The sequence below is a fragment of the Pelophylax lessonae genome, assembly GCF_965119305.1.
Source record: "Pelophylax lessonae genome assembly, chromosome: 11".
NCBI classification, from domain to species: Eukaryota; Metazoa; Chordata; class Amphibia; order Anura; family Ranidae; genus Pelophylax; species Pelophylax lessonae.
Window position 1 is genome coordinate 87,052,011 of NC_138778.1, and position 27,781 is coordinate 87,079,791.

A 27,781-nucleotide genomic window follows, 5' to 3' on the forward strand; every position below is an offset into this window, starting at 1 on the left:
AAAGGTGAAGGTTAGCCAACCAAGTAAAACCGGAGCTCACACAGAAAAAACAAACATACATCCTCAAAGAGAACTAACCGAAAAATATTCTCTTTAAACAGCAGCCTGCAAAACCTTGCGGCCAAAAAGAAGTAGCCAAAGATGCCAACACATCTACATTGTAGAACTCTGTATAAGTATGCATGGACAACCAAGTTGCCGCCTTGCAAACTTGTCTCACAGACGCTTGATAGCGAAAAGCCCAAGAGGCACTCAGCGCCCTGGTAGAATGCGCCTTCACAGGGAAAGGAGGAACCTGACTTTCAGTGAATAAGCCTGAACCACTGTCTGCCCGATGTATCTGGATATGGTCGCAGCAGACGCAGTCAATCCTTTACGAGGTCCCTCGGTAAAGACAAAAAGAGCATCTGATTTTCTAAAAGACTCAGTGGCCTCCAGGTAAACCCTGATCGCCCGAACTACATCCAAAGAATGCAAAGCAATTTCCTTAGAATGCTTAGGCTTGGGACAGAATGAAGGCAACACAATGTCTTCATTCAAACGAAAATCAGAAACCACCAAAGGAAGAAAAGACTGATTAGGGCGAAGTACCACTATCTCTGTGGACCACCAGATAAGGTTTCTTCACCGTGAGAGCTGTGAAAATGTGGAATAGACTCCCTCCAGAGGTGGTTCTGGCTAGCTCACTAGATTGCTTTAAAAAAGGCCTGGATTCTTTCCTGGGTGTACTTATAAGTGGGTACTAATATTTATAGGTGGTAAAGTTGATCCAGGGAATATCCGATTGCCTCTCGGGGGATCAGGAAGGAATTTTTTCCCCTGCTGTAACAAATTGGATCATGCTTTGCTGGGGGTTTTTTCGCCTTCCTCTGGATCAACTGCAGGTATAGGAATGTGTAATCCCTGCACTAAGTGATCTGCCAGCTCCGTCAGCTCAGGAGGATGCTAACCCCCTTTCAAATCCTGGTGCAGAAGCTTTGCCCATTTTGTTAAGGTCTGGGAGACTAAGGTTATGGCAAACACCAGCCTCAAAATTGAACCAGCCATGGTAAAAAGGTATCGGACCAGACATGCAGCTCTCCTGTCAACAGGGTCCTTAAAGGACGAAAAGTCCTCCACCGGTAGCAGTGTGGCTTTATTTAACCTAGAAACCTAAGAATCCACCACCGGCGGAACTGTAAGTTTCTTCAAAAGGGACTCTTCAAAAGGATACTTTCTAGCGAAACGCTTAGGTATCCCAACCATGCATTTTGGGGAACCCCACTGACTTACGACAATGTTGTCAAAATAGGCAGGAAAACTGGATTTTTGACTTACCGTAAAATCCTTCTCTTAAGTTCATAGGACACTAGGCAGAAAAAGTTCTGGCTACGCCTATGGGCAGTCCCGGAGGGTACACCCTCTCTCTTCCTGCATAGGATTGGCAGTTTTGAATCAAAGCAGTGTCAGAAAGTAACACCAACCCGTACTGCGTCCGTCAATGAACTTAAGAGAAAATCCAGTTCTCTATGGTTCATTGACAGACGCAGTTCTCTCTGATTCATATCAGTAGGGATGTCCCAAAGCAGTGCCATAAAATGAGGGGTGGGAACAGCAGAAAAGAACAAGTCTCCAAGGCCAAACATAGCCAACCAGGCAACATAGGACTCAGCAGAACAAAAGAGGAGGCCCGCCTGAAACAAACAGTAAAACACCCCCAAGGAAGGCCAAAAGCTCTCCAGACAGCAGCCAGCAAAAACTTGCATCTGCAGATGCCAGCAAATCCACCTTATAAAATTTGGTAAAAGTGTGAACAGACTACCAGGTAGCTACCTTGCAACCTGGTTGCACGGAGAAGCAGATCGGCCAGGAAACCCGGACCGATACACCCCGCTGCCGCAACAGCACCAGGACCGGAGACAACACCTTTGTGAAGACCCGAGTAGCAGAAGCGAGACCAAGGGGCAACTCCACAAACTGATAAGAGATCCTTCCCCATGGCAAAAATGGAGAACCCGTTGGTGTCCTGAACACAACGGGACGGGAAGGTAGGCATCTTGATGTCTATGGAGGCCAGGAATCCCCCTGATGTAGGGAAGCCACCATTGTGCGAACCGATACCGCCATGAATTTTTGATCCGCATGGAACCATCAAAGGGCCAGAAGGTCCAGCTTGTTGAACCAGAGCCTGAAACTGCCCCACAGAGCGCCTGCAAGTGATCCGGGGACAGCCGTACATTGGAAGAGAAAACCTCACTGGAAAAAACGGATCGAAACGAATCTTGCAACTGGACCGCATGACCTCTTGAACCCAGCTGCCTGGGATCCGGGCCAGCAGTAGGTCCAAGAAAGGGCAAAGATGACCCCCCCCCCCCACCCCAGATGGGTGAGGACGCACCTTCAAGCCGAGTAGGCCTTGTCCGCAGGTCTGGAAAAAAACGATCTCTCGTTCGCCAGACTAGGGTTGTTTGGAATCACCAGAGGAAGTCTTGAAGGACTTTGCCACATCGACTGTCCCAGAGGGATGAAGAAACAGTTGTGAGTCGAAAGGGAGGGACCCCGTCCTTGTTAGCCCGTGGAAGAAAGGCACTCTTTCCCCCCGTGAGACCCTTGTGTAATGTCATCCAGGGCAGTGACAAACAGGCGATCCCCCTATAAGGGGAGATCCATTAAGGCCTTCCGAGAAGTTTGATCCGCAGACCAACACATCAGCCAAGTTTACGCCAGATAACCACCGCCGAACCAGACAGGTGACACGATAAAAAGGAGCCGTGTGAAGTGTGGCATCACAAACAAATTGCAGCCCCTGCGCCAGCTGGTCCAACAGCTCCCCCAGGGCAGGAACTCCGCCCATCAGGCAGAGTCTGCGTGGCAAGGGCAATGAACACTGTTCCCAGTGCAGACCCCACCAGGGAGTACAGATCGTGGGCCACAGCCTGCGCCATCCTATCCCCCCAAGTCCTAAAAAGACGGGGATTCCTCCACCAGAACAACGGTAGCCTATGCAGCCTTGAGACCGTACGTTCACCATAGGCAGAACAGTCCACTGTACCAGAGACTCCTCAAAAGGGTAACGTCTAGCAGCCGCTTGGACACCCCAGACAGTCCTATCCTACATGAGCATGCTAGCAAAATAAGCTGCTCCGGATGGCATGTGAGATGCTACCAGCGGGAAACCCAGGAGTGTGAGGGTCTGACCGTCCCAGGGAGGGGGCCTGCGTCCACCCCAAAATCCACCGGGGGGGGGGGGGGGTGAACATTTACTCACCATACCGGGAACACAGGCGGGCGCCATCTCCTGACAGGACCCCACATCACTGGAGTGGGGGGGGGGGGGGTCTGTCGGCCAAATAGGAACGCTGAGACATAAGCCTAGACCCTGCCGTATGCATCCTGGCGAGACATTTAACTCGTGGGGCCAGTCCTTGTCCAGTGGGACTATGTCGCGGCCGACCCAGCGTGGAGCTAAGGCCTGCACGCCTCCACAAGCGCCTTTTCTAGCGCGGCTGTAGTGGAAGAGGATTCATTCTAACTGTCAGAGCACTCCGGGTGCGTGGATGCAGACCCAATAGGGTGACACGTGTCTGCGGCGGCCAAATCAACCCAACCTCAGAATCTGAGGAGGCAGAGGATGCAGGTGAAGGCGGGGGACGCTTTTTGCTAGGCCTATTTTGAAGAGTCATATCAACTTTTGACACCAGAGACTGCAGGACCGCCAGGGCGGACTGAGACCAAGAGGGTCCCACAGTTTCTAAGAGTGGGTCAGGTGGTGACATATGCTCCAGGAACTCCATGGTTAACCTGGGGACTGCCAGCAAAAAAAAAAAAAAAAAAATCGCTGTAAAACCAGCGCACCAAAAGCGCTGCTATAGAAGAAATAGGTTGCTTGCACACCCACATGTACTCCCCCCCCATCGACTCAGGAGGGACACAGAGCACCAGGCAGCATGCCGTGCGGCGATCAGAGAGGGAGAGGAAATGCAGGCACTGCCGCCAGAGGCCCACCGCCGAATCACCGCTCTACAGGCTACAAGAAAATGACCACCGCATTGATTTCAATGGGGAACTACCAAAACATGGCTGCCGAGCTACACAAAGATGCCTGTCAATACCAATATCAGCCATCCACAGCAAAATGGTGGTGACCGCACGACTCCCGGGACCCCAGTTCAGAAAATAAAAGGGAAAAAATTCAGGTTAAAAAAGGAAAAAATGCAAGGACCAGAGATCCCAGCAAGGAACTAAGTTCTTACTTCTGACTAGGCAGAAAAAAACTGAAGCTCTATAGCAGGAAGTGGGAGTATACCCCCTAGGACTGCCCTATAGGCCTAGTGTCCTACTCCTGTAGGGGGAAGCATAACCTCAAGGGTGAAAAAGATATGGAGATGTGTCCGTCAACGAACAAAAGACAAAACAAGGTTTGTAAGACACAAGTTTACATGCCAATGGATTCATAATTCTAGTTAGTCAACATATAAACCTATGTATTAAGCCATTCACATGGAGTCCAATGTTGCCAATATGTAATTCAAGCAAACTGAAAGATGTGGATTTAGCTGCTCACACAACAGGGAGAGATTTATGTATTGATATTTTTTTTAAGATTATTAAGACAACCATTAACACAATTAATATAAAGTAGAACTATGGCAAAATAGAACATCTACAAAAAAACTGTCATTAACACAGTAAATCTAGTTTTTCTGAGTCGTCTTGTAAGAAAGTAGTGATCAGCTTTTCACAGAATATGAGGGGGACATTTATCAAAACTGGAGCAGACAATCTGGAACAGCTTTGCATGGCAACCAATCAGCTTCTATCATTCACTTTCAAAGCTTAAGGCCTCAGTCTGTGAATATGCCATTTGTTTATGTGGTTGGAGTCATGTCTACAGTAATGCAACAGTCCCAAATGCAGTTAGTGTGCTTTTAGGGCCACTCACCCACAAGGCTGTCAAACTAGGACGATTGGCTGTGTCTGTGCCTGCATGCAGCACCTGATGCCTATGTGAATGAGACCTAACTGAACACAGAAGCTGATTGATTGTCCTGGGACACCCTTTAAATGCTACTAAAGATTTAATTCTTGCCAGATGGCAAGAAGAATGTCCTTGCTTGGTCCAACCATAAGAAGAATGTCCTTGCTTGGTCCAACCATAGCTTGAAGTGGAAGGGGCCTAGGAAGCTAGAGGACTTGGCGCATATCAACTTATCTATTCAAGTGAAGGTAAGCCTTGCACAGCTGCACTGGATCCAGTCTGCTTCTGTTTTGATACTTTTTCTTCAAGGTGTTTTGTGAGTGGAGAAGGGGTTGAGAATGGGAGGATGAACATGATCCCTCCAATGTCAACCACAATCCTTATCTCTGCAGCATGGAAGTACAGTGCTGACTGTACTTTTGTGCTTGAGTGAGACTAGGCAATTGAAACTAAGCATCTGCCCAGACCCAGAAATATCATCATTAGAGGCAACTTGCTTTTATACAGCACAGGTCAAAAATGTTTTACTAGAGTTGATCTTTAACCACTTCCCAACCATAGGACGCCCTTAGGCTGAAGTGGTTATTCCGGAGTGATGCCTGCAGCTACAGGCATCAATCCATCCCCCTTTTTGTAAAAGCCATCCTAGTGGCTGGATTGCTTTTTACCGGCAGCGGGAAGGGATGACGCTGCCCGCCCCTCACATGTGATCGGGGAGCCCGCTATGCAATCTGACAGGTTACCATAGAGCAGGCCGTGGACCAGAACTTCTGGTTCTGGCATATGTAAAAACTACCTTTTTTTTTGGAAAGCAGAGAACACTTTTTTTTTTTTGTCTCATGCTTGCCATGGTAGAAGAGAGATTTGGGTTCATATAGACCCCAAATGTCTCCATAAAGAGGACTTGTCATGCCTTATTTCTATTAAAAAAGGAATGTTTACATGCTGTCAACACTCTCAGATAGTACCACTTCCCTGGGGAAAGGAGTTGCACACTTTAACTGCACTAACAGTAAAGAACCTTTTCCCCGATCTAAGGGTAACCCTCCTTCCTTTGGGGACCTTAGAGTGTAGTGTACATTTTATTACAGTTACTGGAGTCACCCTTTATATATTTGTATATTATATCATCCCCTCTTATGTGCATCCTCTATAAAGTAAAATCTATTTTGCCGATAAAGGCAGATTTGTCAAGGTTATGGTTACTGGTACTCACATGATGTGTACTACCACCCCCATTCCAGACACAGCATCTCTGTCCACAGCATTCAGCATGGCCTGTGAGATAGTTTCAAAAAGGTCCTCTGGCTCCTTGAGAGAGAAAACAAGAGTACATTGTTGAGAAAAAAAAAAGTGTTAAGTTACAGAAAATGATCAAGTACACTTTTTGGTATTATAATGTTAACATTCACTTGGCAATCCCTCTTGTCTGCTGTTCTCTATTGGCATTTTTGTATTTACGTACAAATTTAGAGATTCAACCTAAATGAAATAAAAACGACAATACCTATACACTCAAAGTACAGAGAATGGTAAAGCACAATCACTGTGCAGTACAGCTTAATAGTTTGCACAGTCTAACTGTGTAACAAGAACATTTGGCTGTTTTTAAATCCTGAACACTCACTCATGTCCTATCCGCACAGTTATATCCTTTTCCTTTGCTGTACATTTATGTGCAATGTGGTAAACCAGCCTTTTCATTTGGATGGGCTGGGTGCTATGAAACACGTTACCCCAATAAAACAAAGTGCATAGACTCCTAAAGCGGAACTTCACCTGAAAATGAAATTTTTTCTTATTGTTTTCCTCCTTGCAGTCTCCAATTGAAAAGCACTAGGGTAGGGGTGGAGGGTTAAGGGGGAGTGGTACTATATATACATATATATATATACATACACACACACACACACACACACACACACAGGTACCGCTTACCCAATCCCAGGTACCCACTTTCCTAACCCTTACCTAGGTGAGGATAGAGTCACCTTGGGCTACAGGACCATTTCTATTACAATCCAACCCGCATTTTTAGCAGTGCAACGACTTTAAATTTTATTTAAAATAAAAAGTATTATCTTGGCTACTCCACAAAATTGTTCTATACTCACCAAGTCTGGCTCCCAGAGAGATTCACACATGCCATACATCTGTTCTGAACATGTCCCACTAACAACAAAGTCTTCAGTTTCCATTGGACATCCGATAAGATCCAGAGAGCAAATGAATGGCTCAAAGGTCTTGGGGTCTAAACCAGCAATAACTGGTTCAATATAGTAAGGACCAAACCTAGGAAGAAAAAAATGTATTTCTGAAAAACAAATCTAAATCAATGCATACGCTATATAGCAAAATAATCAATACATAAAACAGGTTATTCTCCAAGTATAACTCTTACCTAAAAACGTTTGTTTTTAGTATTAGATAAAATAGTATAATAGAATATAACCTGGCTGCATTGATTGCTGTCTGTATCCCTAATGGGGAGATTTCCTCTCATTTCCAGTTTGGTCTCAGTAAGAAGAACTTCCAAACTTTTCCAATAAAAGACCGACCTCATTCGAACAACTTCTGGGTCTGGGCTTTTTTTGCAGCTGACAATGTTCCTGTTGACATTACTTTTTTCCTTTTGGGTCACCAGTATAAGGGGGTAATCTCTATAACAAACACATAGACAGAACCCACTCTGTCAACATATAAAAACAAGTTAAAATAACAAGATCAGCATCTTGCAGAGACCTCCTATTAAACTGTGCAAACTGAAGCACCTCAAAAAAAGGTAGACACCATCAGGCCCAGCACACGCATGCAAGTCCGGAGGGATGACCTTCTGTTGGACAGCAGGAGGCAAATTGCAGCTCTACAATTTCTGGAGTTTGTCCAGAGGAAGGAGCACTCTGGCTAAGGCAGAGTCCAGAGTCTGACCCAGATAGTCCAGGTTGTGGATAGAACCAGAGCAGACTTCTGAGAATTCAGAATTCAGCCAAACACCCGCAGAGTTTGTATTGTGATCTCCAGGTTCTCAACCAAAGCAGGAGGAGACTCAGTTCGCAGAAGATCATCCAAGTAGCCCAGTACCATGATTCCCCATTGGCGTAGCAAAGCTAGCACTGGGGCTAACCCTTTTGTGAAGACCCCAGGAGCATATGCGAGACCAAAGGGTAACGCCACAAACAAACAGACAAAGCTCCTATCCCACAGCAAAGCGGATAAAACGCAGGTGACTGGCACAAATTAGAATGTGAAGCTAGGCATTCTTGATATAGAGGCAGGGAAATCCCCCTGATGCAGGGATGCCACCACCATTCGAATGGACTCCATTCTGAACTGCTGTACCCGCCCAAAGCAGTTTAGCGCCTTAAGGTCCAGGATAGGACACACTTTGCCTTCCTTCCTGGGAACTGTGAAGAGGTTTGAGTAAAAACCCTGAAAACATTCCAAGGTCGGAACCCTTGAAGCAACAGGTCTTGTACCGCCCCAAACAGGCCCTGTAAGCGCTCTGGGGACCGGTGCAAGTTAGAAGGAAAAAACCTTGCCAGGGACAACAGCAAAAACTCGATTTTGTAGCCGAACCAAATTACTTTGTGGACACACTCGTCTTGTACCCAGGAAGTCTAGGGGTCCGAAAGCCAGCAAAGACATCCCCCCCCCACTCCCAATACGAGTGAAGGCACACCTACATGCAATAGGAGCCTTGTCCACAGGTCTGGAGAAGCCCGGTTTTGGCTTGCCAGACCAGGTTTGTTTGAATCCTCCAGAAGAGGCCCTGAAAGGCTTCGAGCCCTTGTCAGCCGACCCTGAGGAACAAAAAAACTGCTTATGAGCAGAGAAGGAAGGCCCACGTCTACGACAAGGTTCTTTGCCCTTAGTAGCCTATGGAAGAAAGGTACTCTCCCCCCCCCCCCCCCCCCCCGAGACCTTTAATGAGGTCATCCAGGGTAGCTCTAAACAGGTGATCTCCTTAAAAAGGAAAATCAGTCAAGACCTTTTTTTAAGTCTGATCCGCAGACCAGCGCTTGAGCCAAAAGACACGCCGAAGGAGCACTGCCAAAACAGGCGAGCCATCAGGGGAGCTGAATGTAAAGAGGCATCACAGCTAAACTGAAGCCCCTGGACCAGCTGCTCCGTCAGCTCGGCAAAGGCGGGGGGAAGCTGTTCTCCCGCCAGGTCACGGCGTAAGAGCTCAGCCCACTCGTTCAGAGTTTGCGACACTAGGCCAATGTTGAATACCGGCCTCATTGACGAACCAGCCAGAGTGTACATAGTGCAGGCCACAGCCTCCAGGTCAGCCGGATCCGATAAGGTCGGGAACTCTAACTGGAATCATTGTTGCCTTGTTTAATCTGGAAACTGGAGGGTCCACCACCGGTGACACAGACCGCTTCTTAAGGAGGTACACCTTATTAAAGCTCAAACACGAATGCCTAGTAAAGCACTTAGAGACCCCACGGGGATGCTTTGGTCACCCCCACTCTTTAGCGACAATTCTATCAAAATAGGCTGGGAAAGGAAACACCTTAGCTGCTTTGGATGGCTTGTGTGTGCCAAAGTCCCATCACAGCTTCAGCTGTGTCCTCCATCTTCAGGGTCTTCAAGATTTAATGAGATCGGGGGGGGGGGCGCTTTTTCCTAGCCCTTTGCCCGCAAGCCACCTCCACCCTGGGACACAAGGGACTCCAGGTCCGCTGTCAGTGCATGGACGGATGGTTGGAACCCAGAGGGCCAGCAGGGGATCAGGTGGGGAAACGTCTTCCAAAGACTCCATGAGTCACCAGGGGGACCCCGCACAAAGTGTAAAACACTGCTAGGGGATAATCTCCACTGCGCTGGCAGCACCACCAGGTCGCCAGGCACAAAGCACTAAGCAATCCTCAGCAGATCCCCCCATCAGACTCCACACCCACAGAAACAGGCACCTGCAGTCACCAGGGGAATCTGCACTACAGGTGCAGCGCTCAACAAGAAAAATGATCCAGGAGTCAGCACCAGGGGATGAGGAGGGGCTCCCATCGCCAAAACTGCCGCCCACAGGGCTCCACTGTCATGGCCGTCGCCATTTCCAATGGCAAAACCACAAGAAAATGGCTGCCGGTCTACACAAACATTGTCGTGTAACATGGTCGTGTATGGAAACACAGGCTACAACAAAATGGCAGCCCCGTGCAGCGCCACGGGGCTTACACGGACCCAGGAGGCAGACCAGCTTTAAGGACAGGTGCAGGCAGGATGAGGGGCCCTGGCAGGAGCCCCTACCAGGTACAACCCCCCCCCCCTCCGCACAATCGATCGTCCGGTCATTGGCAGCACAGAACCGCCCCCCATCACAAGATGGCGCCCTGCACCCATCCCAGAACACCCAAATAGCCCCAGAGTGGAGGGGGGAGCAGGATGAGGGACTTGGCAAGGGCGGGGGGTGCTTGCGGAAAGGAGGGGAACCCGGGGGTCCGACCATCCCAAGGAGGGGCCCGCGTTTAACCCAAACCCTCCGGGAAGAACCTAGAATATGACATTTTCAGTTGTTTCACACTTTTTTGTTATGTATATAATTCCACATGTGTTAATTCATAGTTTTGATGCCTTCAGTGTGAATCTACAATTTTCAGTCATGAAAATAAAGAAAACTCTTTGAATGAGAAGGCGTGTCCAAACTTTTGGTCTGTACTGTGTGTGCATATATATATATATATATATATATATATATATATATATATATATATATATATATATATATATATATATATATATATATATATACACACACACACACACACACACACACACACACACACACACTATATTTGGGGGTTCCAAGTAATTTTCTAGCAAAAAATACTGATTTTAACTTGTAAACAAGTGTCAGAAATAGGCCTGGTCCTTAAGTGGTTAAAAGGAGTTGAAAAGGCAGAAGGTCATTCTATGCATTAAGATAAAAATGCCTTCTGTGTGTAGCAGCCTCCCCAGCACCCCCTAATACTTACCCGAGTCCCATCTCCGTCCAGTCATGTCCACGAGTCCCTCGGCCGCCTGGGACTCTCCTTCCTGATTGGCTGAGACAGCAGCAGCGCCCCTGGCTCCCCCAGCTGTCAAAGTCAGTAAGCCAATCAGGAGAGGGGGGGTGGGGGCCAAATGGCAGCTCTGTGTCTGAATGGACACATGGAGCCGCAGCTCCGCTTGGGTGGCCCCATAGCAAGCGGGTTGCTGTGTGGGCACTTGACAGGAGGGAGGGGCCAGGAGCACCGAAGAGGGACCAGAGAAGAGATGGATCTGGGCTGTTCTGTGCAAAACCAACTGCACAGAACAGAAAAGTATGACACTTTTTTTTTTTTTAAGAACACACAAGACTTTAATATCACTAAGTCCATAATAAGTAGACTAAAAATGAGAAATTATTTGAATAAAATAGTTCACAATAATGGTGCTATGTGCGTTGCCGTGTAAAAACTCTACTGTGCTCTGTTGCCACTCCCCCTTTAATTTTCTTGCTCACCAGACTCTTTAGACCTACTACAAAACAAGAAGGTCTCCAATCACGTCTTTTTTTCCTTATAGTCAGACAGCTTCTCTCCACCATCATACAAGGAGTATATGGCACCAGAATGTCTTTTTATGTAAGCCAGCAGAAAAGGTCCCCAAAGTAGGTCACCCAAACTTTTTTTCTATCACTCCAAACCATCCACAAAGGACACAGACTAGAAGGATTGGCATGGATTACAAATATTTATTGTGTATAAAAGCAACGATAAAACAAAGCAGATACAGTTAGTAAATAAACCTGTTTAAAAGTTTTTTTTTTTTTTAAAAAAAAGCAGCAATTGCAATAAGGCCAACATTGAAAAGGCAAAATTCTTTGAAATAATATGCCTGGGCTGGGAATGCCCTCTATAAAATTAGCAAATCTGTAGGATTTAAAATCTACTAAGGCATTGTCTCACTCTACTCAGTGCAGCCTTAGTAGCCCTCTACCCTCGGCACTGTGCCAATAATCAGGAAGTCAGTAAAGGCCATTTATTGCTGCTGAGGGGGGCAGGAAGCAACATGAATGACAGACTACCGAGGAAGGACACATTAACCTCTTCCCGCCGATGTTGCATATATATGCAGCCTCTCAGCGGATGGGGTTTAACGGTAAGAGGCCGTATATATGTGCGGCTTTTGTAAACACTTTTCTGTGCTGAGAGCACACACTCTGCATGCTCCCAGCACAGTCACCGGTGGGGACCAGAAAAGCTCTTGATGCATACTTGCGATTGGGAGCTTTACAATCATGTGATCGCTGTGACAGCCAATCACAGCGGTCACATGACTCAAATGCCCGCCTCCCAGCATTTAGAAGCTCTTAAAAGGCTGGGAGGTGGCGGCGGGAAGGGGTTAGGGAGAGAGAAAAGCAGGAGAGGCAAGAGGACAACTTCTGTCGCCAGGAAGACACACAAAAAGGTTAAACTTAAAGGATAATATATTATTCTCCTGAATTCTTCTCCATTCTCCCTGGGCAGCAGGGCTGTGAATTCCAACACTATATGGCCTCATGCACACTGGACATTTTTGGAGCTGCTGTTAGCAGCGTCAGACGTTTTTTTTTGCAGCTGCAGAACGCCCATCCATGTTATTCTATGGCCTCATGCACACACAGAGCTTTTAGGAGCTCCAAGTGGCATAGGCGTTTTACAGCTCCAAAAAAAAAACAGGAACTGTGCATTCTGGAGCTGCAGCGTCAAGCTGTAAAAACGTCTGACGCTGCTAAAGGCTGAATAACGTGGCTTAACGTGCGCTAAGCCACGTTATACGTTTTTTTTTCTTCCATTCAAAATCAATGGTTCCCTATGGGAGCCTATTGATTTGAATGGAAGTCGCACCGCAAGTCGGATCAGGATGATCCGACTTGCGCTGTGAGAATCTTGAGGGGGAACTCCACGCCAAAATGGGGAAAAAAACGGCGTGGGGTTCCCCCCCAGGCCCTTCGGGTCCGGTATGGAATTTGAGGGTAGCCCCACGCCGAAAAAGCGGCATGGGGTCCCCCCCAAAATCCATGGAAAGGGGAGGGGACGAGCGAGCAGCCCCACCCCACCTGGATCATACCAGGCCACACGCCCTCAACATGGGGGGGTGTGGGTGCTCTGCACCCCCCACCTCAAAGCACCTTGCCCCCATGTTGATGAGGACAAGGGCCTCATCCCCACAACCCTGGCCGGTGGTTGTGGGGGTCTGCGGGCAGGGGGCTCATCGGAATCTGGAAGCCCCCTTTAACAATTAGGGGCGTGGCCGCCAGATGACGTCATCGGGAGACCCCGCCCCCTTGTGTCACATGTGACGTCACATGCGACACAAGGGGGCGGGGTCTCCCGATGTCATCTGGCGGCCACGCCCCTAATGGCTATATAATAAGCTGCAGAGACCGGAGACGGGGGATAATCGCCGGAGACGTCGTCGTCGGAGGACCGGAGGAAGAAGAAGAGCCGACCGGAGAGGAGAAGAAAAGAAGAGAGAGGACAGCAGAAGGGCGGACAGCAAAAGAGCAGAAGACCCCGGAGAGGAGCGGACAGCAAAAGAGCAGAAGACCCCCGGAGAGGAGAAGACAAGAAGAGCCGGATGAAGATTTTTAATAAACTTTCCAAAGCGTCTCCTGTCGTTATTTCCATACACTGCCTTTTATGTGGTGAATGAGTAGGGGTACAGTGTACCCCATACCCATTCACATAGGGAGGGGGTCCGGGATCTGGGGGGCCCCCTTGTTAAAGGGGGCTTCCAGATTCCGATGAGCCCCCTGCACGCAGACCCCCACAACCACCGGCCAGGGTTGTGGGGATGAGGCCCTTGTCCTCATCAACATGGGGGCAAGGTGCTTTGAGGTGCGGGTGGCAGAGCACCCCCTGCCCCAAAGCACCCACACCCCCCCCCCCCATGTTGAGGGCGTGTGGCCTGGTATGATCCAGGGGGGGTGGGGCCGCTCGCTCGTCCCCTCCCCTTTCCTGGTATGCCGGGCTGCATGCTTGGATAAGGGTTTGGTATGGATTTTGGGGGGGACCCCACGCCGTTTTTTCGGCGTGGGGCTGCCCTCAAATTCCATACCGGACCCGAAGGGCCTGGTTTGGAACCTGGGGGGAACCCCACGCCATTTTTTTCCCCATTTTGGCGTGGAGTTCCCCCTCAAGATTCTCACAGCGCAAGTCGCGCCACAAGTCGGATCACCCTGATCCGACCTGCGGTGCGACTTCCATTTAAATCAATAGGCTCCCATAGGGAACCATTGATTTTGAATGGAGGCAGAAAAAACGCTGCTAACAGCTACTGTGGCCAAACGTGCAATAACGCTAATGGAAAAAGCTACTGAAAGCACGTTTTTACAGCTGCTGTTTCCCGGCGTCAAGTAAACAGCTTTGGAGCACGTTTTTATGACGCCCTGTGTGCATGGAGCCTAAGACTTGATGTACAATAGCTTACACTGGCAGCTCCTAAACAGGCAACTAGCCCCTTTCTAAAGCCTGGCAGGGAAAAGGTACATAAATAAGAGATAGGTCAGGTTAAAAAAAAAAAAAAAAAACCATTATGGGCTCTTTCACACGGAGTGGACCGTATTGCGATCCGCTCCGGCACTTTTTTTTTTCACGGACACGGATGACACTTGTGTCATCCGGTCCTTATATCCGCATATCATCCCATCCGTTTGCGGATGATATACGGACATAATGTAGGTCTATGGGCATTGCGGATGTCAGCGGATGACACGGCTGACATCCGATTTTGCATCTGTTCCTTTTTTTAAAACGGAACAAAAGTAGGGTTTCTTTTCCGTTTCAAAAAACGGAACAGAACTGAAAGGACGAAAATCGGATGTCAGCGGATGGTCATCCGCTGACATCCGCAATCCCATAGAAATTAATTATGTCCGTATATCACCCGCAAACGGATGGGGTGATTTACGGACATACGGAACGTCCATGTGAAAGAGCCCTAATGGTGTGGGCTGGCTTGTAAAACCCAAAGAGGACAGACACCTCTTTGGTAGCTCCAGCAGGATCCTTAATCTTTAGGGTATCGATAGCTCACCGCAGTAATGAGCGCAGCCACCAGTGCTTTTTATTGTGCAGATTCCTCCTTACTGTCAAAGGGATTGGGGGCGCCATCATCTGAGCACTCCAGGAAGGATAGACGTGCTACAGCGGACCCTGACTTTGGTTCAGAGTCCCTCCCTGAGGAAGGGGAAGGCAGGGGACATTTTTTACCTGCCTTAGACCCACACGCCACCTTAATCGGGGAGACGAATGATTCCAGGACAGAGAGTCCAAGGGAATAGCAGACCCAGAGGAACTAGCAGTCGCCACAGGGGGTCTGGGGGATGGGCACCCACTTCGGACAGCATAGAAGGGTCCCATGCTAAAAAGAGCCAGGAACAGAAGCCCACAAGGGAAAGAAGTAAACACCCCACCAGCTGCCGCAGACCAGGAGGACTCACCACCACTGACCCAGACTTCTAAGGAGCAGTGCTGTGCGCTGTCTGTCTGCCAGCTGAGGGGATAATTCCACATGGAGATACGCTCCAGGCTCAGGAGATTGCACCCCGCCCCCACACATAGGTCACATAGGTCCTGTAGCAGAGGACAACAGCTAGAATCCTCCTAAGAGCTACAAGAAAATGGCCGCCGTCCACCCTTCAGTAGAACCTAAACAGACCCCCAAACAAAATGGCCATCCGTGGGCTACAGAAAAAAAAACTAGATTTTTGTGTCTTACCGTAAAATCCTTTTCTCTGATGTTCATTGACTGACACAGCTTCATATCTTTTGACCCTTGGGTTATGATGCTCTCCATAGGAGTAGGAAACTAGGCGGGGGGGGGGGGGGGATGGACTACACCCATTGGGCCGTCCTAGGGTGTATACTCCCACTTTCTGCTATAGGACTTCAGTTTTGTAACAAGCAGTGTCAGAAGAATACATAACTCAGAGGAGTGGGTGCTCTGTTCGTCAATGAACATCAGAGAAAAGGGGTTTACGATAAGTCAAAAATCCAGTTCTCTTTTGTACATTGACGGACATAGCTCCAGATCTTCTTTGACCCTTGGGATGTCCCAAAGCAGAGGGGTGGGAAGAACACAGCAATAAACACTTCCCAAAGGCCCTAGCCAACCAGGAAAAACTGAGCCCACCTACCAAAGAAAAATACACCCTCAAAGGCAGGAGCCTCTGCACCAGCAGCCTCCAAAACTTTGCAAGCCAAAAGCAGCAGCTGCAGATGCGAGTGCATCCACCTTTGTAAAACTTTGTGAATGTGTGCACAAGCGACCAGGTGGCCGCCTTGCAAACCTGGACCACTGACGCCTGATGATGGAAGGCCCAGGAGGCACTAAGCACCCTAGTAGAATGCACCTTAACAGGGAAAGGAGGAACCTGACACTCGAAGGAATAGGCCTGCACCACCGTCTGCCTGATCCATCTGAAAAAGGTTGCAGCAGATGCGGCCTGCCCCTTACAAGAGCTATCCTTAAGGACAAACAAGGAATCTGATTTTCGAATCAACGTGATCGCCGCCAGGTACACCCTGATTGCCCAAACCACATCCAGGGAATGCAAGGCGATTTATTTTTTAGGATGGCAACACAATGTCTTCATTAAAGTGGAAACTTGAGACGACCTTAAAGTGGAGTTCCACCCTATTTTTATACTTACCTCCATCTTCTCGCTCCGGGTCACCTGAAAAAGAAATGGATAATCGCATATTTTTTTTTTTTTTTACTTACCTCGTAGCGAAGAAAATATACTTACCTTACTTCCTTCTTCCTCCTTCCTCGGCCGCGGCCCGTCGTCACTTCCTGGCTCTGCAATGATTCCTGGGAGCTGGACGTCATAGCTCCCAGGAATCATTGCGCCTGCACCGGCCCCGACGTCAGTTCCGGGTCGCGCGCGTCATCTCCTTCTAAACAGCTTCTGGGCATGCCCAGAAGCTGTGGAGGGATGACGCGCGCGACCCGGAAGTGACGTCGGGGCCGGCGCAGAGCATCGTGGGACCAAAGAAGGCGGAAGAAGACGCCGAAGAGGACGCGCTGGCTTCAAGCTGCCCACACATCTGAGATGGCAGCGCTGGACAAGACGTTTGCAAGGTAAGTATTTGTCCTAACAGGTAAGTGCAACCCGGGACAGATCAGAGGCTAGCCATTGTGGAATGCACTAGCCCTGACTGTCCCGGGGGTATTAAAAAAAAAAAAAAAAAATCCAGGGTGGAACTCCGCTTTAAGAAGGAATGCCTGGCAGGGGCGTAGCACTACTTTGTCCCTGTGAACAACCAGGTAAGGTGACCCGACAGGATGATGCAGCCAACTCTGACACCCTGCATGCAGAAGTAATAGCCACCAAAAAAAGCCACCTTCTGTGACAAAATAAGCAGAGGCAGTCCACAAATAATTTTCAAAAGGCGGTTTTTGAAGAACCGACAGTTCCAAACTGAGGTCCCATGGAGGCACCAAGGACCTTACTGGAGGAGCCAGGTGGCGTACCCCCTGAACAAAAGTGTTAATCAAGGAATTTTTGGGCCAACATGCATTGGAAGAAGATTGCAAAAGCAGAAATCTGGCCCTTGATGGTGCCCAGGGCCAAACGCTGATCTACACCTTTTTGTAGAAACTCCAGGAGAAACACCGAAAAGAACGGAAGGAACCGCCCATCCCCGAGACTCACACCAAGTAATGTACGCCATCCAAACTCGATAAATCTTCCTAAAAGTAGATTTCCTAGCTTTCAACAGTATAGGAATTATCAGATCCGACAACCCTGTGTCCCTCAGTACCTGGCTTTCAATAAGCAGGCCGTTAAAGCCAGCGACCGTAAACCAGAATGGAAGATTAGTGCTTGAGACAAAAGATCTTCTCAGAGAGGGAGTCTCGAAGGGGCATCAGCTACCAGTCTTGCTAGGCCTGCGTACCAAGACCAGCGGGGCCAGTCTGGGCCACCAGAATGACTGGAATCCCTTCTGCCTCAATTCTGCACAGAGGTCTTGGCAGAATTTGTAATAGGGGAAAGGCATACATTAGACCAGCCCTCAAATTTTCCACTCGCCTACTCGCATTTTGCGAGTGGAAAATTATGTATGGCGAGCTACTGCCAGGGGAAGAGAGGAGAGGAAAGCCGCTGAAGGATTGGATAATGTCAGCGGCGGATCATCCCGCTCAGCTTTAATTGTAATGGCCGGGGCGCTCGCCGACACACAGTTCCATCTCCTAGCCCGGCTTCTTTGATAGACAGAACACCTGGCCAACCAGGACGTGTTCTGTCTATCAAAGAAGCCGGGCTAGGAGGCGGGACTGTGTATGTCAGCGAGCGCCCGCCAATTACAATTAAAGCTGAGCGGGATGATCCGCCGCTCCGACATTATCCAGCAGGACTGATGGAGGGGTTCAAGCCCAAGTTGGAAAAATCGGCAGTACACCCGTACAAGGTAGGGTGGGATGGATGGATGGATGGATGCTCTGGCTGGGCGTCTGTGTCATGGGAGGTGGAGGGGCGCTGCCAGGAGTGTTTCTGTGACAGGAGAGAGCGGGATGCGCTCTCTATGTCTTCTCACCGGGCTTCACACACTCCTGTCAGATCGGGACTTCTCCCCTGAGTCAGAGTGGAGGTGGAGCGGAGGAGAAGACAATTAATTCCTAAAGCTTTGCACGGACAGCTCGGGAGAGATGCGGCTGCAGAAGGGGAAGAAGATTGCGGCTCAGGATGGACACTGCATGTCAGATCGGGACTATTCAGAGTTTGTTATCCCCTCTCCTCCGAGTCAAAGCAATGTGGAAAGGGGGCGGGTAACAAACTCTGTATAGTCCCGATCTGACATGCAGTGACCTTCCTGAGCTGCAATCTTCTTCCCCTTCTGCAGCCGCATCTCTCCCGCCAGCTGTCCGTGCAAAGCTTTAGGAATAGGAATCGGCTTCTCCTCCGCTCCACCTCCGCTCTGACATATGAAGAGGAGGATCACAGAGCGATGTATCTGGTATCACAGGTGCTGAATCTGAGGTCTGTGACATGCTGGAGGAAAGGGTGAACTACACTGGGGTACAAATCTTATCCTGTCACCTCCCAAATTCCCATCTCAGCACAATCCCCCCCCCTCCCTCCTAGCACAACCCCCCCATCTCAGCACAGTCCCCCCCCCTCCTAGCACAACCCCCCCATCTCAGCACAGTCCCCCCCTCCTAGCACAACCCCCCCATCTCAGCACAGTCCCCCCACCCTCCTAGCACAACCCCCCTCCCCATCTCAGCACAGTCCCCCCTCCTAGCACAACCCCCCCCCCTCCTAGCACAACCCCCCCATCTCAGCACAGTCCCCCCCTCCTAGCACAACCCCCCCATCTCAGCACAGTCCCCCCCCTCCTAGCACAACCCCCCCCCCATCTCAGCACAGTCCCCCCCCCTCCTAGCACAACCCCCCTCCCCATCTCAGCACAGTCCCCCCCCCTCCTAGCACAACCCCCCCCCCATCTCAGCACAGTCCCCCCCCTCCTAGCACAACCCCCCTCCCCATCTCAGCACAGTCCCCCCCCCCTCCTAGCACAACCCCCCTCCCCATCTCAGCACAGTCCCCCCCCCTCCTAGCACAACCCCCCCCCCCCATCTCAGCACAGTCCCCCCCCTCCTAGCACAACCCCCCCCCCATCTCAGCACAGTCCCCCCCCCTCCTAGCACAACCCCCCCCCCATCTCAGCACAGTCCCCCCCCCTCCTAGCACAGTCCCCCCATCTCAGCACAGTCCCCCCCCCTCCTAGCACAACCCCCCTCCCCATCTCAGCACAGTCCCCCCCCCTCCTAGCACAACCCCCCCCATCTCAGCACAGTCCCCCCCCCTCCTAGCACAACCCCCCCCCCCATCTCAGCACAGTCCCCCCCCCTCCTAGCACAACCCCCCCCCCCATCTCAGCACAGTCCCCCCCCCCTCCTAGCACAACCCCCCCATCTCAGCACAGTCCCCTCCCTCCTAGCACAACCCCCCATCTCAGCACAGTCCCCCCTCCTAGCACAACCCCCCCATCTCAGCACAGTCCCCCCCCCCTCCTAGCACAACCCCCCCATCTCAGCACAGTCCCTCCCCTGCTAGCACAACCCCCCCCCCCCAATCTCAGCACATTCCCCCCTTCTAGCACAACCACCCCCCCATCTCAGCACAGTCCCCCCCCCTCCTAGCACAACCCCCCTCCCCATCTCAGCACAGTCCCCCCCCCTCCTAGCACAACCCCCCCCCATCTCAGCACAGTCCCCCCCCCTCCTAGCACAACCCCCCCCCATCTCAGCACAGTCCCCCCCCTCCTAGCACAACCCCCCTCCCCATCTCAGCACAGTCCCCCCCCTCCTAGCACAACCCCCCTCCCCATCTCAGCACAGTCCCCCCCCTCCTAGCACAACCCCCCCCCCCATCTCAGCACAGTCCCCCCCCTCCTAGCACAACCCCCCCCCCATCTCAGCACAGTCCCCCCCCCCCCCCTCCTAGCACAACCCCCCCATCTCAGCACAGTCCCCCCCCCTCCTAGCACAGTCCCCCCATCTCAGCACAGTCCCCCCCCTCCTAGCACAACCCCCCTCCCCATCTCAGCACAGTCCCCCCCCCCCCTCCTAGCACAACCCCCCCCATCTCAGCACAGTCCCCCCCCTCCTAGCACAACCCCCCTCCCCATCTCAGCACAGTCCCCCCCCCCTCCTAGCACAACCCCCCCCATCTCAGCACAGTCCCCCCCCCTCCTAGCACAACCCCCCCCCCCATCTCAGCACAGTCCCCCCCCCCCTCCTAGCACAACCCCCCCATCTCAGCACAGTCCCCTCCCTCCTAGCACAACCCCCCATCTCAGCACAGTCCCCCCTCCTAGCACAACCCCCCCCCATCTCAGCACAGTCCCCCCCCCCTCCTAGCACAACCCCCCCATCTCAGCACAGTCCCTCCCCTGCTAGCACAACCCCCCCCCCCCCAATCTCAGCACATTCCCCCCTTCTAGCACAACCACCCCATCTCAGCACAGTCCCCCCCCTCTTAGCACAACCCCCCTCCCATATTGATCCCACCTAGAAGTAATCATCTTCTCCCCACCCCTCATGCTACAAATTCTCTTATTCCAACCCCCCCCCCCAGGGACAATCCCCCAAAAAGTATTTGTACTAGGAGGGGTGGGGAGAAGATGATTACTTCTAAGTGGGATCGATATGGGGGGGGAGCGGGGTTGTGCTGGGATGGGGAATTTGAGAGGTGACAATATAAGATTTCTTCTAGCAGGGGAATTGGGGGGGGGGGGAGGGTGCTAGGAGGAGTGATTCGTGCTGGGGGGGTGAGGATTTGTGCCAGGAGTGAGGATTTGTGCCAGGAGTGGGGATTTGGGGATCGCCCTTATAGAGATTATTGGAATGGGGTGGGGGGATGGATTTGTGCCAGAACAGGAAGTCTTGGGGCTGTTAAAAAGGGGTATTGGGGGGGGGGGGGGGGGTTGTGTCAGTAGGAATAACGGAATTTTTGTAAAATCTTACCTGTAAAATTCCTTTCTCTGAGTCCTCCGACAGTCGCCGCCTCTTCATATTCGTCACATATGGGGTATTAGACTTTGCTCCGAAGGAGTAGCTAGGCAACAGAATATGTTAACAATAAAGCTTTAACATATCCCACCCTCAAGGGGTGGTCCCCTCAGTCAATACCCTCCTACTTCCTGCAACCATATCTCAGTTTTAGTGGAATAGCAGTAGAGTATACATTCAAACCCCAAAAGAGGGGCGGGGGCGGCGACTGTCGGAGGACTCAGAGAAAGGAATTTTACAGGTAAGATTTTACAAAAATTCCGTTTTCTCTTACGTCCTCCGACAGTCGCCGCCTCTTCATATTCGTCACATATGGGGACGTCCCAAAGCAGTGCAAACATGAGGGGTGGGAAACGCATCCGCGCCGAAAGGCAACGCAGTCTCCACATCAAAGAAAGGAACCTTACCAAAGGAAGGAAACCAGCCGGGCAACAGCAAAAATAAGTGCTCAACAGGAGCAACAACCCAGGAAAAGACAAAAAACCAGGGGATACAAAACTTATCCCAACAGCCAGGAGTCCCCAACAAGGGACCCTAGGGAACAGCCGCACTAAGAACCTTGCGGCCAAAGGAAGCATCCGCCGATGCCTGAACATCTACTTTGTAGAATTTTGTGAAAGTGTGTACGGTCGACCAAGTCGCCGCCTTACACACCTGGGCTACAGAAGCCCCATGACGACAGGCCCAAGACGTACTCAGAGATCTAGTAGAGTGCGCCTTCACAGGCACAGGGGGAACCTTCCCCTGCAAGGCATAGGCCTGTTCAATGGTCTGCCTGATCCATTTGGCAATGGTAGAGGCGGAAGCCGCCATGCCCTTCCGAGGACCCTCTGGAAGAACAAAACAAGGAGTCCGTCTTTCGAAAAGACTCAGTCGATTTAAGGTAAACCCTAATCGCCCGAACAACATCCAGAGAATGTAGTCTCACCTCCTTTGGATGTTTAGGCTTCGTGCACAACGAAGGCAAAACAATATCCTCGTTAAGATGGAATTCCGAAACTCGTTTCGGCAGAAAAGAAGGATTAGGTCGCAAGACCACCTTATCCAAATGAACAACCAGGTACGGAGACTTGCAGGACAAAGCCGCCAGTTCCGACACTCTGCGAGCCGAAGTGATCGCCACCAAAAAGGCGACCTTTTTGGACAACATAGACAACGATATCTCCCTGATCTGTTCAAAAGGAGCACGTTGTAACACAGACAGGACTAGATTCAAGTCCCAAGGGGGCAAAGGATCCCTCCTAGGAGGAACCAGATGCCGCACACCCTGAATAAAAGTGCCAACCAAGGAGTTGGAAGCCACGGGACGTTGAAACAGAACGGCCAGCGCAGACACCTGACCCTTTATCGTAGCCAGCGCCAAACGCTGATCGACACCCGTCTGAAGGAAAGACAGCACACGGGAAACCGAGTACGTGCGGGGTGAAAACCCCCTGGACTCACACCAGGCAAAATAGGCCTTCCAAGTACGGTAATAAACCTTTCCCGAGGAAGACTTCCTCGCGTTGATCAAGGTATGAACAACCTCTGGAGAGAGACCCTTCTCCTTCAGGACCTCGGTCTCAACAGCCAGGCCGTCAAAGCCAGCGACTGTAAAGCAGGATGGTAAATCGGTCCTTGAGACAGTAGATCGTCCCGAAGAGGCAGACGCCAGGGGGCGTCGACCGCCAGATTCACGAGGTCTGCGTACCAGGACTGGCGAGGCCAGTCCGGTGCCACAAGAATCACCGTGCTGCGTTCCGAGTGTAACCTGCGAAGGAACCGGGACAGCAACTGAATCGGTGGAAACGCGTACATCAGCCTGTACTGATGCCACGGGGCCACTAACGCGTCCGACGCGTCTGCCCGAGGGTCGCGCGTCCTTGCCACGAACCTCTTCACCTTGTAGTTGAGGCGAGACGCGAACAGGTCCACATCTGGAAGACCCCACTTCGCGCACAACATCTGGAAGACAGCCGGGTGGAGAGACCATTCCCCCTGATCCAGGGTCTGGCGACTCAGATAGTCCGCCTGCCAGTTCTCCACTCCCGAAATGTGAACCGCCGTTATCGCCGGGACATGAGTCTCGGCCCAAGACAGAATGTCGGCCACTTCTCGAGCCGCTCGGGCACTCCTGGTGCCCCCTTGGTGGTTGATGTAGGCCACCGCCGTGGCATTGTCCGTCTGCACCCGAACCGGGCAGCCCTGCAGCCGGTCCGTCCAGCGATGAAGACAGAGCCTTATCGCACGCAATTCCAGAATGTTGATCGGGAGGGAAGACTCCCCCTCCGACCAGGTCCCCTGGGCGGACAGAACGCCCAGAACACCACCCCAGCCCGACAGGCTGGCATCCGTGGTGATTATCGTCCACGAGATCGGACGAAACGACTTGCCCCCGGACACCAACGGGGACTGGAGCCACCACAGAAGGTTTTCCCTGGTGCGATGACTCAACGAGATCTGAAGATCCAGAGATTGAGGTCGCCCGTCCCACTTGGACAAGATCTCCGCCTGGAGACCCCGCGTGTGAAACTGCGCAAAAGGAATCGCCTCGAAAGCCGAGACCATCAATCCCAGACATCCCATACACGTCCGCAGAGACGAGTTCGGAACGTCCCTGAGGGACCTGACTTCCTCCTGAAGAGTCCTGAGTTTGTCTTCCGGCAGGAAGACCTTCGCCTGCACCGAGTCCAGTATCATTCCCAGATAGGGAAGACGAACCGACGGACTCAGTGTCGACTTTGGAACATTTATCGTCCAACCGAACTCCTGCAGAGTTTGCATCGTGACAGACAGGTCCTTCTCCAGACCCTGACTGGTCGCAGACCGAATCCGAATGTCGTCCAGATACCCCAGGACAGAAATGCCCTGGGCTCTCAATAATGCCAGAACCGGTGCAAGCACCTTGGTGAAGACCCGCGGAGCCGAGGCGAGCCCAAAGGGCAACGCCACGAACTGGTAGTGATCCTCCGCAATGGCAAATCGAAGGTATCTCTGATGACCCTCGAATATGGGGATGTGAAGATACGCATCCTTCAAATCGATGGAGGCCATGAATTCCCCCGGAACCAGGGCAGCCACCACCGAGCGCAGGGATTCCATGCGGAACTTGCGAACCCGCACAGAGCGGTTCAGAGCTTTCAAGTCCAGAATAGGACGAACCTTGCCCTCCTTTCTGGGCACGGTGAACAGATTGGAATAAAACCCCCGAAATCTGTCCCGATGAGGCACCGGAACCACCACTCCCTGAGCCCTCAGGTCCCGCACCGCCAGGTGCAGATCCCGCAGGCGCTCTGGAGACAGTTGTAGATTTGAGGGAAAAAATCTGCTCTCTGGCCGAGAGAGAAACTCGATCTTGTAACCAGATCGAACGATTTCCAGAACCCATCTGTCCCGCACACGGGCCAACCAGGGCTGAAGAAAACCGAGCAAGCGTCCCCCCACCCCAAAACTGGGTGAGGGCGCCCCTTCAGGCCGAACTGTTATGGGCCGCAGGTCCGGATTGGCCGGACTTCTGTTTCCCAGACCAGGGTTTCTTCTGAGAGCCCTGGCCCTTGAACGGTTTGCCCTTGTAGTGCGGCCGAAAGGCACGAAAGGACCCCTGAGGGGGCCGAAAATGAGCATGCTTCTTCCCAGAAGCCCCCTTAGCCTTGGGGAAAAGGGGCAAGAGAGTGCTCTTACCCCCGGTAATCCCCTTAATCAACACATCCAGGGACTCCCCAAAAAGGCGAGACCCATCATAAGGCAGATTGGCTAAGGTTTTACGTGAAGATTGGTCCACCGACCAACATTTCAACCAAACCAGGCGGCGAGACAACACCGCCACGCTGTGCACACGCGCGGCCAACGGAATCAGGTCCAGGTCCGCATCACACAGATACATGACACCCTGGTGGATCTGATCCACCATATCCAGGGTCGCCGCCGAGGCCGAATCGGCCACTAGGACGCGCCTAAGCATCTGCGTCCAACTTGCGATCGCCTGGGCCGCCATGAGAGAAGCAAACAGAGCCTTAAGCATAGAACCCGTAACAGAATAAGTATGACGGGCAAGAGACTCCAGTCTCCTATCCGTGGCATCACGGAAAACAGGGGATCCCTCTGCAGGGATCGCAGTGGCTTTGTTCAAAACCGCAATAGCATGATCCACTGGCGGAGGCACACACCACCGTTCATCAGTGGCAGGCGAGAAAGGATAACGCAGCTTAAATTTACTTGGTACCGCAAAAGGCTTGCGCAAATCGCGCCATTGGTCCTTAACAGCGCGCTGAAAATCAGCATTGCAGGGAAAAACCTGCGGCGTCCTGCGTTTTCTCTGCGTCCCATAAGCCGCCAAGGCAGCTGGGGGACACACCTCGTCCTGCAAACGTAGCGTCTGCTTAATGGAAGCAATCAACTCATCCATGATTGCAAGCTCTTCAGGCGAGCCAGGGGGAGAATTATCAACCCCCTCAACTTCAGCCTCTACCTCAGACCCCACTAGATCAAGAGAGGAGCGGGACCCCGATAGGGGGGTCCCCGCCAGAACAGCCCCATCACCTTCACCCTCAGAATCAGAGGACAGAGCAACTCTGGGCCGTTTAGTAGATTGAGCAGCCACCAGCATTTGCACCTGTGCAGCAAGGCCAGCCACAATCGTGGCCAAATCCCCCCCTGGGGGGGAAACAGCGGTCCCCTGGCTTTCCACCAATACTGTGGGAAACTTGCCCTCCTGAGAATCCATTGCCCCTGTATGCCAGACAACCAAGGGTTAACTGCCCCCTTACAGCAAGCGCGGCAAGCGCAGCCCACCGCACCACACTCAGGCACAATGAGACCCCCACAGGGAATATACAGACTGAATACAGGCAATGGAACACAGGAATAGAAGGATAAAACCTGAGGAGACTCCGCTGCTGCTGCTGCCTCGATCGGTGCTTCCAGGAGAGAGGAAGTGATGCTGCCAGGGCGCTCTATGTAAGCCTATGGAGGCTACAAGAAAATGGCCGCCGTGCATGTAAACCATGCGGCCGGAGCGGGCGCCGGTAAAATGGCGCCGTTTGGCGCCGAAATCGCCGCTCCACAGTGCATAAAATCACACACAATATTATCCCATCATATGGATACATGTTAGATCGCCGCAGCGATCGCTGTATATGCCCCAACATGCCATTAAAAACATGCCCCACAGCACACAGCTCCTCACACTGCCCAGCCTGACATACTCAGTGTCATACAGCTCCCCCCCCCCTTGCAGCCCACAGCATGCAGCCGAGATATAGGGAGACAAGCAGTGTGATTAAAGGCAGGTTACACAGTCCCAGACTGAGACCCCCCCCAGACAGACAGGTCCCCACATAGATACACTTACCTCACATGGCGTGGGGAACCCGCACAGGCGAACAAGCCGCTGCACATGAGGCAGGGAGAGTCGCAATTCAAGACGCACACAATGGCGGTTCAGAAACCGCACAGCGTCCGGTGAGGTAGCCACCTCACCAATCATCCCTGCACCGAACAGGGATGGGTCGTTCACCGTGCCAGGAGCGTTACCTGGCTGAACGCTCGATGGCAGACTGGGAAGCCACTGACCCACGACCTGCGACCAGGGGGATCAGCCCGAGACCCAGTCCGCATGATCCTCTTCGTCCGAAGAACTAACTAATGCTGACAAAAATAACAGCTAAGTAAAGGTAGAGAGAAAACTCAAACAAAATATCAAAAAGAAGAAAGAGTCTGGGACAAAAAGTCCCAGCACAGAGAGAGCCAGCCACTCCTGACAAGCTAGACATTAAAACTGAGATATGGTTGCAGGAAGTAGGAGGGTATTGACTGAGGGGACCACCCCTTGAGGGTGGGATATGTTAAAGCTTTATTGTTAACATATTCTGTTGCCTAGCTACTCCTTCGGAGCAAAGTCTAATACCCCATATGTGACGAATATGAAGAGGCGGCGACTGTCGGAGGACGTAAGAGAAAATGGGTTTTTTTGTGCTAGGGGGAAAATTTTGATGGGGGGAGGATTTGACGGGTAGGATTTGTTCTAGGAGGTGAAATTTGGGGGGGGGGGGGGGTTACTAGGATGGTGATTTGGGGGTTCCAGACCCTTGATGGGCACTGATTAGGCTGCACTGATGGGCACTGAAAACGTTATTAATATTTATTTTTGTAACTTCTGCATTAATGCAAAAACATTTAACAGTATAATTTTATGGCGTGTTTAGGGGCGGAATTAGGGGCGGGGCAGGGTAGGAGTTGGGTGGGGCAACTGGTGGCGAGTAACCCTTAAGGCCTGGCTAGTAGCTCAGGACTTTAAATTTTGAGCCCTGCATT

General features: G+C 51.5%; 1 protein-coding gene across 2 annotated transcripts in view; it reads right to left on the minus strand.

Moving 5' to 3' along the window:
- The window catches only part of PSMB3 (proteasome 20S subunit beta 3), a 175,811-nt gene that overhangs the window by 108,213 nt on the left and 39,817 nt on the right, over positions 1-27,781 (minus strand). For both annotated transcript variants that reach the window (XM_082271907.1, XM_082271906.1), the window contains exons 3-4: positions 7,072-7,249; positions 6,174-6,268 (exon numbers count right to left, since the gene is read on the minus strand). In XM_082271907.1, coding sequence (XP_082128033.1) covers positions 6,174-6,268; positions 7,072-7,249 — 273 coding nt within the window. The remainder of the gene's footprint in view (positions 1-6,173; positions 6,269-7,071; positions 7,250-27,781) is intronic.